The following is an 11,692-nucleotide window of genomic DNA, read 5'->3' as shown; positions in this document are numbered from 1 at the left end:
CGATTCCTTCAGACGCCCATGTTCTTGGATTTTCAATTTATTTTTGTGCAAATTAATAATGAAATATGACCTAACTTGTAAATTGTTTATTCCAAAATTCTGCCCACTTCAAACTTACCCCTTAACCCCCTGTCCCAGACTTAGTCACTGGTGATGTCAGAGGCTAAGCCCGTGGTGGGCATGCTTGAAAATTTCGTGGTATATAAACACGTTAAAATAGTTCAAAGTCAAAGATTTGAAAAATGATAGTTTAAACTCTGAATATAAATATATTGTTACAAGGGTGTGTAAACTTTACACTGTAAAGGGAGGGAACCAGTGACACCCGCCCTTCTAAAAAAATAAATAAATAGAGTGCACTCCTTTTTAAAAAATGTTTTTCTCTTAATCCCCTTCCTAAAATATTTCATGGGCCTTCTCTTATAGCTTTTACATATATTATCTCATCGAGGAATATACTCGGTGATATAATGAACAAAACACATTATATTTCCAATATATTGGAGATTTGCATAGGAATTGGAAGATGCCAGCAACTGGTGGGGCCAGATATATATTAATTCACCTTTCATCTGGGGTGTGTGTGTGTGTGGGTGTGTGTGTGTGTGTGTGTGTGTGTCTTCTGAGTTGTGGGTGGGGGGGCAATTTTTCTTTGGGGAGGGGGGCTTTTTTTTTTCTTTTTTTTTTTAAAAGAAACACTGAATGAGCTTAGAATTCAAACATTTTATGTAAATAAAACACTTGTTATATAAGAACTGTTTTATTTACATAAAATAATGTAAAATAGTAACAACCTGCAGGGCTTCTAGAATTTGTACAAAATTCACTAGCCCTACTTTACATAATGCAATTTTTTCTAATAGCAATAATTGGATTTGTTGCCTAAAGAGGGAGAGATATTAAAAACACAAAGATTGGTGGGTAGGGTGGGGGCAGGATATTCATATTTACAAAATAGACTAAAATGCAGCATTTTACAACTTTTTTTTCACTAGCCATCAGGCATGGCAATAGTAGTTATTTACTAGCCCAACATTAAATATCACTAGCCATGGGAGTGGGGCTACCATAATCTAGAAGACCTGTAAAAACTATATATTAGATTATTAAAACTAATACTTCCATAAAAGTGCTTTTGTCGTTTTAACACATTATTCTGGAAATTAAAAAACAAACATTTGACTGCAATTCCACAAAATGGTGGAAAATACAAATGCAACATTTTGAAATGCCTTAAAATAGACTCCCCACCTCTTGTTACTAAAACGTCTAGTTATCAGCAGTAAACTAAATCTTCTGCCAAGATATTTCTTGTAATAAATAATATTCAGTGATACATGTACACATCTAGTATGGCAGTTCCCTTTGCAGCAGGACACAGTTATTTTCGTTTTCATGGAAACAACATTCTTCATCACAGCCATCATTTCTGTAAAACAACAAGAGTTTAATGTACAGTTGTAATTTCATATTAATATCATTAAATGTATTGGAGATGAAATTTATGTTCACAAGGATAAAAAAATACTCAAATGAGTGAATGAATGCATGTTTAATGACATAAGTGTTTAGGGCGAAAGGTATGAATGAATGAATGAATGAATGAATGAATGAATGAATGAAAAAGTAAAATTTGTTTCATTTAATAACGTCTCTAGAGCACATTGATTTTTATCTTATCATCTGCTATTGGACGTCAAACATATGGTCATTCCGACATATTTCTTTACAGGAAACCCGCTGCCGTCACATAGGCTGCTCTTTCTGATAAGCAGCAAAGGGTCTTTTATATGCACTTTCCCCATGGACAGGATAGCACATACCACAGTCTTTGATGAACCAGTTGTGGACCACTGGTTGGAATGGAAAATAGCCCAAACTGCAAATGGGTCTACTGAAAAGGATCGATCTGATGACCGACCACTTCACAGGCGGACACGAAATAAATGAATGAATGAATGATACATTTATCAATACAAACATTTTGGGTTAAACTCTTAAAACAGTGTCACAATGACATATAATTACACGTATATCTTATCACTTATAGCAAACACTGGTTTATTTTTAAACAAAAAACATTATATTAATTCATTGTGGAACCAAACTGATTCAACCACATTTAAAAACACTGGAATAACTGACTAAAGTTACGAAATCTGTTATTCACATAAATTAATTTTTATTGACTATAGTGTTTGTTTCGAGAATAACAATGGTAATATTAATGGTGTTTATGTTTTCTTTATTAGTCCGTGAAATATTGAGATAATTAAAAGCACCTGAATACCTGAAAATCAGGAATCGGCTGGCTCGGTGATTTGAATTTTAACAAATATCAATGTCTGCGACAACTGTTCTCCATGCTTATCAAAAAGAGGAAAATGTCGGTAACCTAAAAGATGCAAAACATAAAACAATTAAAAATAATTAATAATAATAATAACAATAATTAATTAAAATAATAAGAAATATGTAAAATAAATGAGTAAATTAAAATGCTTAAAGCATTTTCTAATAAATCAATTATAAGATATTAAAGGTGCAGATCCTAGTTTCAACTCGTAAAAATGGACGCTAAGTTTAGTTAATCTACAAACCTGCAACACATTTGGTTAAAGTTAAAAGAGTCTGATGTTAAAACCGGAAAATATCTTTAAAAATAGACTAGAACTTTAATCAATAATGGCTACTTCTCAGACACACGTGCATTTTAAAAAATATGTAAAATGCATTTTGTGATTTTAGACACAACAGGATGACCAGAAACATTTCAATTGTTCGGAAATGCATAATCTAAACAATAAAATATAAGTAATATTTGATTTTAGTGATCATAAATGGCTCTAATAGTAGTGTAGTGTTTAAAGACTAGGGTCTGTTTCTTTAATTAAAACGTCATAACATAAGTACCGGTAGATAATAACTTGATTGGCACTGGTTGCAGATAGAGAGACAAGCAGGGCTAGCTTTGCCACTTGCTAATTTCATCAATTGCAAATTTTAAACACAACTGGCAAATTTTGTGTACAAAACTTTTTACACACCCAGAGCTATCCCTGACAAGAACAGGAATGTTGAGATGGACAGATAGAAAGTGCTGTCAGAATACGAAGTAAAGATGGTTCTTAAATTCCAGAAAAAGAAATGTGTTAAATGATCTTACCTTGTTGTATGCTAGTAAATGGCAGAGAGTAGAAACCAATAAAATCGTCCTTGCTGCAATGAGATCTTACCTTGTTGTATGCTGGTAAATGTCAGACAGTAGAAACCAATAAAATTATCCTTGCTGTGATGAGATCTTACCGTATTGTATGCTGATAAATGTTAGACAGTAGAAACCAATAAAATCGTCCTTGCTGTGATGAGATCTTACCTTGTTGTATGCTGGTAAATGTCAGACAGTAGAAACCAATAAAATCATCCTTGCCATGATGAGATCTTACCTTGTTGTATGTTGGTAAACAGCAGGCAGTAGAAACCAATAAAATCATCCTTGTCGTGATGAGATCTTACCTTGTTGTATGCTGGTAAATGGCAGACAGTAGAAACCAATAAAATCGTCCTTGCCACGGTCCTCATCTTTGATGACAAACCTCACCAGAGCTAGTTCCGGGACTTGAACCTCAAAAGTGAATACTTCTTTCCATCTTGGGTTAAAACCTAAGACAATATGACAGATATTAGTTATCAGAAGGTGTAGCCATATTAATTAAATTAAATTGATAAAAATCACATCTAAAAATGGATTCCACCTGATACACCCTATTCCATCAAGATCTAGTATATTCTGCTCATGACTATTAATGTGAAAGACATTGGTTGCAACAAAGTCTGAGCAAACTGATTATTTTGTATAAAATAGAGGTTTTCTGTTTTAATTTACTGATTAGGGATGAAAAAGTTACCTTTTAATGTTATCAGACTTCCACATTTTAATACCATTAAAGGGACTCACTTTCCTTAGTTTGCAGCCATTGTAAGATGTTTGCGATAACAGAGCCTTGTTGCCTACTACTACAAAATGTATTTTATTCTAAATACATTTTCTTGTTTAGAATACCAGTGTCTGTATACTGAATGTGTTTGCGGTCGTATACTAATGTTTGTAGCACTAAATTTTTACTTTAATTCGTGATATATATATTTTTTTTGTATGTATGAAATTATTGGGAGGTAAAATCTGGTTTGGGCTACTACAAGCATTAGGACAACAACAAACACCTTGTAAATACAGACACTGATATTTAATGGTTTAGTCGTAGATTTACGTTTACATGCAAAACTAGGCTGATGTTTTGTGAAATTGGGCCCAGAAGAAAAAAAATCTGCCTTTTCACTGAATATATACTATAGGCCTATATACTTTTTATGGTTTCTGTAGGTCTATATAATTCATGGCTGTGTATATAATAATTATAGGATATTAAACAAGCTTCCATTTTGTATCATGTTTATGTCTCAAATTAAATAATTTTTAATTGTCACGAGCTTTAGTGAGTGACAATGAAATTTAGTTCACGAGGGACATAAACATGATACAAAATGATAGTGAGTTTAATATCGTATTTATTACCAATAATAGTCTTAATTTATATCACTCAACCTGTTTTGTTCCTGTAAGGTTGTAGTGTGCCAATTGCTGACGTCATCATATGATGCCGAAGTGTTACGTCCCACTTGGCATTCTAGTGGGACGTATTACTTTGATATGTACCAAGATATTTCTAACTATATGGATAATAAATCTGTTTACCATTATTGTTAATGGTCTTTGTTCTCTTCTCAACATGGTCCGATGCAACCCCGTGCACTTCAATCTTGATGAACGGATCGATCACTTCCCCTTTCGATGAATTCTTTGGTTTAGGGATTTGATAACCACTGATTATCTGAAATAAAAATGAATCTATGTCCTCAATGGATTTAGGTTTTTTTCTTCTTCTTCTCATTTCGACCATTGCTCCATGACTATTACATTAAAAACTGTGGTATGTGCTATCTTGTCTATGGGAAAGTGCATATAAACAATCCCTTGCTGGGCATAGCCTGTGTGGCAACAGCTCTTTCTTCACACCAAGTATAAAAATAATGACATGTTGGGACACCAAATAGTCACAGTTAATCATGTATTCCTTTTCTTTAATTAAAAAAAAAACACAAGAAAATATAAAGCAGTCATTAGAGACAAGCTAGGTGAGTTTTATAACAGGTTTAACTCTCATACCAGACCCTGGAAAAGAATAAAAAGAATCATTACAGGGCATACTGATATGTAGCATTATTTCACTTCTTTTCATTCACTGAAACTGCATGGTATTGTGGTCTGCTAAGAATGTGCTTTGTGGCTCAATACCTCTTGACTTTTAACCTTCAAGGTTTCTGTTATGGTTACCTGACCCTTGATCCTCATCAGTCAAGACTCTGCCCATTGCCCAATCCAGCTCAGTCTAGACTACCCATCGACCAATCCAGCTCAGTCCAGACTCTACCCATCGACCAATCCAGCTCAGTCCAAACTACCCATCGACCAATCTAGCTCAGTCTAGACTCTACCCATCGACCAATGTAGCTCAGTCTAGACTCTACCCATCAACCAATCCAGCTGTCTAGACTACCCATTGACCAATCTAGCTCAGTCTAGACTCTACCCATCGACCAATCTAGCTCAGTCTAGACTACCCATCGACCAATCCAGCTCAGTCTAGACTCTACCCATTGACCAATCCAGCTCAGTCTAGACTCTACCCATCGACCAATCCAGCTCAGTCTAGACTCTACCCATCGACCAATCCAGCTCAGTCTAGACTCTACCCATCGACCAATCCAGCTCAGTCTAGACTCTACCCATCGACCAATCTAGCTCAGTCTAGACTCTACCCATCGACCAATCCAGCTCAGTCTAGACTCTACCCATCGACCAATCCAGCTCAGTCTAGACTCTACCCATCGACCAATCCAGCTCAGTCTAGACTCTACCCATCGACCAATCCAGCTCAGTCTAGACTCTACCCATCGACCAATCCAGCTCAGTCTAGACTACCCATCAACTAATCTAGTTCAGTCTAGACTCTACCCATCGACCAATCTAGCTCAGTCTAGACTCTACCCATCGACCAATCCAGCTCAGTCTAGACTCTACCCATCAACCAATCTAGTTCGGTCTAGACTACCCATCGACCAATCTAGCTCAGTCTAGACTCTACCCATCAACCAATCCAGCTCAGTCTAGACTATCCATCGACCAAGCTAGCTCAGTCTAGACTCTACCCATCGATCAATCTAGCTCAGTCTAGACTCTACCCATCGACCAATCTAGCTCAGTCTAGACTACCCATCGACCAATCTAGCTCAGTGTAGACTACCCATCGACCAATCCAGCTCAGTCTAGACTCTACCCATTGACCAATCCAGCTCAGTCTAGACTCTACCCATCAACCAATCTAGTTCAGTCTAGACTACCCATCAACCAATCTAGCTCAGTCTAGACTCTACCCATCAACTAATCTAGCTCAGTCTAGACTACCCATCGCCCAATCCAGCTCAGTCTAGACTCTACCATCGACAAATCCAGCTCTATCTAGACTCTACCCATTGGCCAATCCATACTGGGGTTTCCTAACAAAAGCTGAAGCTTCTGATGGCATAGATCTCTGGGTCACTGAGACATAAAAAGCCCCCCCACCCTCAGGTTATTTTACTTCAACAACTTACTTCTATGTTAAATATCTTTTTTGTTGCTCTGGCTTCTGGCTTTGTGACAGTTGTAAAGGCATCTTCTAAAAGGAAGACGAAGAAAGAAATTCAGTACTGTAATGATATAGAGACACTAGTTAAGGTTTAAAATGTATCTCTGCTATGAGAACAGGTTCTATTAAAAAAAACCTAAAAAAAAAACCCAAATCAAATAAGAACTCAAATTTATATTCAGAAACTAAAATACAAATCAAAATATCATAAATGAGTACTGCAAAATTTCCATGAAATTATAACACATTATGGTAAAAGTGATCACTAAACCAGGCCCGTACCGTAGCATGGTGGACATTATTGGGAGGGGGTCCAATTGAATGAGGGCCAAAGGCGCAAGTTATTTGGGGGGTCTAGGGGCATGATTCAAAGATTATTTGCCAGTTACTGTAACTCTCGCAGTTAATCTTGATCCGTTAGTCTTGTTACAACTTTTACATTCAGTTGAGATATAAAGGTTATCAAAAGAAAAAAACCTCAGCCACAATTATTGGAGGGCCCGAGCCCCCCTGGCCTTCCCCCTGCTATGGGCCTGCTAAACTGATGTGTAAAAGCTAACCTGACATAAGGATACTTGGTTTGAGGATATATCCTGAAGCACCGTTGTCTAGAAATCTGCCACAATTCAACTGCATTGGTTCAGTTCCAGTCTGGTAATTCAAGGCCACTGCAAGACACAAAACAAATCATCATCAGAAAATATATCAGAAAGAAATGTTTTATTTAACGATGCACTCAACACATTTTATTTACGGTTATATGGCATCAGACATATGGTTAAGGACCACACAGATTTTGAGTGAAAACACGCTGTCACCACTACATGGGCTACTCTTTCCGATTAGCAGCAAGGGATCTTTTATTTGTGCTTCCCACAGGCAGAATAGCACAAACCATGGCCTTTGTTGAACCAGTTATGGATCACTGGTCGGTGCAAGTGGTTTACACCTACCCATTGAGCCTTGCGGAGCACTCACTCAGGGTTTGGAGTCAGTATCTGAATTAAAAATCCCATGCCTTGACTGGGATCTGAACCCATTACCTACCAGCCTGTAGACCGATGACCTAACCACGACGCCACCGAGGCCAGTAAAATATATCAGCAAATATAACACAGTTATTAATAAACGTAAGTTTAAAGTTTGTTTTATTTATGGACTCCAGTAGAGCACATAGATTTATTAATCATCGGCTATTGAATGTCATTGTGACATATATTCTAAGAGAAAACCTGCTACATTTTCCCATTAGCAGTAAGGTATTTTTTATATGGACTTTTCCAGACAGAAAAGCACATACCCCGGCCTTTGATGTACCAGTCGTGGGGCACTGACTAAAGCATTTCAAGCACTCTACCAACTGGAACCGGCCTCGGTGGCGTCGTGGCAGGCCATCGGTCTACAGGCTGGTAGGTACTGGGTTCGGATCCCAGTCGAGGCATGGGATTTTTAATCCAGATACCGACTCCAAACCCTGAGTGAGTGCTCCGCAAGGCTCAATGGGTAGGTGTAAACCACTTGCACCGACCAGTGATCCATAACTGGTTCAACAAAGGCTATGGTTTGTGCTATCCTGTCTGTGGGAAGCACAAATAAAAGATCCCTTGCTGCCTGTCGTAAAAAGAGTAGCCTATGTGGCGACAGCGGGTTTCCTCTAAAACACAGTGTAAGAATGACCATATGTTTGACGTCCAATAGCCGATGATAAGATAAAAAATCAATGTGCTCTAGTGGCGTCGTTAAATAAAACACACTTTACTTTTACTACCAACTGAGATAGATCCTGCCCCTTTATTAATAAACAGAAAAAAACAGGCCAATAATGCAAATATTAAAAAAAAAATTTTGTAAAATGTTTTACGATATCTCGACACATTTTGGGGGCAGAATGTAACCCAGTGGTAAAGGGCTTCTTTGATGCACTGTCAGTTAAGGATCAGTCCTGCATCACGATTGGTATATCAAAGACTGTGGTATGTGCTATCCTGTCTATGGGATGGTGCATATAAAAGATCCTTTCTACTAATGGAAACACATTATGAATGGTAGCAAACTCGGGACATTCTCTTTAGCAAAAACAAAACTCAGTTTTCATTTAAAAACTGAAAATTAACTCATGCTTAATTTTTCTTACCGACTTGGCAGCCATGATTCCACATTTCGATGGGTCTGTAGTTGGATGAATCTGTGCGTGATCCTGATGGGTATGTTCGAATCAACTTGGTGTGGGTGACCACGTTCAGACCACTGGGCTGTGACTGGATGAGCTTCTCAACCTTGCTTTCACCAAGTGAATAAATACAGTATGCACCTCCTGAAACGTAAATAATATTAACTTGATAGTCAGTTCTTAAATTTGCATTAACCAAGTCAATATATAAAATATGCACCTCCTGAAATGTAAATAATATTAACTTGATGGTCATTTCTCAGATTTGTGTTAACCAAGTGAATAAATGAAATATGCACTTCCTGAAACATAAATAATATTAACTTGATAGTTGATTTGCGTTAACTAAGTGAATAAATAAAATATGCACCTTCTAAAACACACCGTAAATAATATTAACTACATGTAGATAGTCACTTCTCAAATTTGCATTAACCAAGTGAATAAATAAAATATGTACCTCCTAAAACATAAATAATATTAATATTAGTGGAATACTTTATTTAAGACATATAGGACATAGTGCAGCACAATAAATATGATATACAACCCCGAGTCATAACCTCCACTGCAGAATTGTCTTTCCTTGTCAGATGTATATTAGTACACCCAGCAAAGGAAGACAATTCTTCAGTGGAGGTTATGACTCAGGGTTGTATAGCATATTTGCTGTGCTAGCACAATAGATTGAATAAGACTGTTTACATTTGTCCCTTTTTGTCTAGCTGGAGAAGATCCTACGTTACTCTGCCCTGATTCTTATTTACTGCCATCCCCACCCATCCCCACTCCCACCCCACCCCCCACCCCCATCATATTAAGCTGAATGTGCCCCTGCTCACCCAGTAAGAAAACACACCTGAGCTGATTGCCTGTTCGCAGTCTTTAAAGCCGACACTCTTCAGGGCAGTTAACCGTGACAGCTCTGGTGCCAGTTTCAGTTTGTGTTTGTCTGGTTTCTTCTCCTCTTCTTTGAGATTCTCCGTCTCCTGAGCTTCATCTTCATCACTGACATCATCAATATCCTGTGTCGGTGGCAGCTTCTTTCCCTTATAATAAAAGAGTTTGGTAATTAATAACAAGAACAGTCGTCAGGAAAATAGTATCACACTTTTCATATTCTCGATGGCATGGTTCTTGGCATTTTCTAAGAATCAAATTCAGTCAGCTACGCTATTAAAAATGCAAGGTTATAGGTTAATAAAATTTGTAATGTCAGTGTGCAATTTTGAGGAGAGTCTGGGAGCCCCTGGTTCGCAAAAATCATATAGGACTCTCTAGCTTGGTCCCCGTCGGTGGGCCCATTGGGCTATTTCTCGTCACAGCCAGTGCACCACGACTGGTATATCAAAGGCTGTGGTATGTGCTATCCTGTCCTTGTACAAATTACATTGATTCTTCGAAATGACACAGTGAACATATATATCAAAATCCTGGGAAACCAGTCTTGAATAGTGATCTGTTCCATAATTTCATGCAAAACATTTAACTAGTGTATTTTCCGTTCTACTGGATATGCACGGCAGGACTCGTTGGGTTGGTGGTGGGCTATAAAGATTTGCATTCAGGAAGACCTGATGACACTTTAAATGTTTTAAACCAAAATCGCACACTGAATGTCATACATCTTTAGGATTGTTTTAGGCTCTAAAGCTTTTACTTTTGTCCAAAAAACCATTATTGAGGCAGTTGTTTTCTTAAAATCAATTGGATACTGAGTACCTGTAATATAATTTTTAACATTTTATGGAATGCAATTTGAATTGAAAATGAAAAGTTCTATAAGATTCATACGGATCAAATACAAGCTGAATTATAAAATTGATATACAATAGAAATACCACTAAGTTTAAAACATGTTTCAGGACATAAAGTATATATCTGGCATGGGAATATTAATTTTATACTGTACAAATTAAAAAACAACAACCCCACACCTATGGATTGATGTTACAAAAACAAGTTTTGTTATTTATAAATCGATCTTTATCCAATAATAAATAAAAATCACCTACAAATTAATGTGTGAGTAACAGAAGAATTTGCTATTTAATGGAATTAAAATGTCATATTTAAAGTCTTATTTCTGTACAAGTTAGACGTGATGGCAGGCACAGTGGAGTGGGGGGGGGGGGGATCTAGTCCCCCTCCCAATAATTTTGAATCAAAAATATTATTGGTAGTAAATCTTAAGGCAGAGATGTATTTTACTTGTAGAATGCAGGAAATTGCATCTCAGGACATTTAGTTTTTAAAATTTTACTTGGGAGCATACCCCCAAACCCCCTAGAAACTTTGCTTTGTGCCCTTGATCTCAATCAGCTCCCCCACCCCCAATGTCTACTTGCTTCCACCGCCCCTGGATGCAACATTTATACAGTTGCCTGTACATTATACATAACAACAAAGTCAGTGCAAACAAGTACACATTTTGACTTTATATAAGAACAAAACACTTAACCACAAAACAATGGTATGACAGGGGATAATATTTTTTTTTTTTAGATAACCAGAAGTTGGTTCGCATAATTTTACCCACAGGTAGCTAACCAACTGTTCCACTTGGGGAAAAACACGCACTCAAGTCATATTATAGATTTGGATCATAATTTGGCAATCTATCATTACAATTATTGCATTCTCAAGGCTTCTAGATTATGGTAGCCCCACTCCCATGGCTAGTGATATTCAATGTTGGGCTAGTAAATAACTACTATTGCCATGCCCGACGGCTAGTGAAAAAACAATTGTGAAATGTTGCAGTTAAGTCTAT

The 11,692-nt window shown here is 37.1% G+C and overlaps 1 protein-coding gene across 5 annotated transcripts in view; it reads right to left on the bottom strand.

Annotated features, from left to right (window-relative positions):
* Positions 1–721: 721 nt before the first annotated feature.
* LOC121381996 (1-phosphatidylinositol 4,5-bisphosphate phosphodiesterase delta-1-like) overlaps positions 722–11,692 on the bottom strand; it is a 106,169-nt gene continuing 95,198 nt past the window's right edge. For all 5 annotated transcript variants that reach the window (XM_041511460.1, XM_041511455.1, XM_041511457.1 and 2 more), the window contains 8 exons: positions 9,779–9,968; positions 8,884–9,063; positions 7,310–7,417; positions 6,715–6,779; positions 4,757–4,892; positions 3,517–3,663; positions 2,291–2,395; positions 722–1,429 (listed from right to left, as the gene is read on the bottom strand). In XM_041511460.1, coding sequence (XP_041367394.1) covers positions 2,298–2,395; positions 3,517–3,663; positions 4,757–4,892; positions 6,715–6,779; positions 7,310–7,417; positions 8,884–9,063; positions 9,779–9,968 — 924 coding nt within the window. In that variant the 3' untranslated portion in view covers positions 722–1,429; positions 2,291–2,297. The remainder of the gene's footprint in view (positions 1,430–2,290; positions 2,396–3,516; positions 3,664–4,756; positions 4,893–6,714; positions 6,780–7,309; positions 7,418–8,883; positions 9,064–9,778; positions 9,969–11,692) is intronic.

This window comes from Gigantopelta aegis, chromosome 9 (assembly GCF_016097555.1).
Source record: "Gigantopelta aegis isolate Gae_Host chromosome 9, Gae_host_genome, whole genome shotgun sequence".
NCBI classification, from domain to species: Eukaryota; Metazoa; Mollusca; class Gastropoda; order Neomphalida; family Peltospiridae; genus Gigantopelta; species Gigantopelta aegis.
This window is presented reverse-complemented; position numbering and strand designations above follow the sequence as displayed.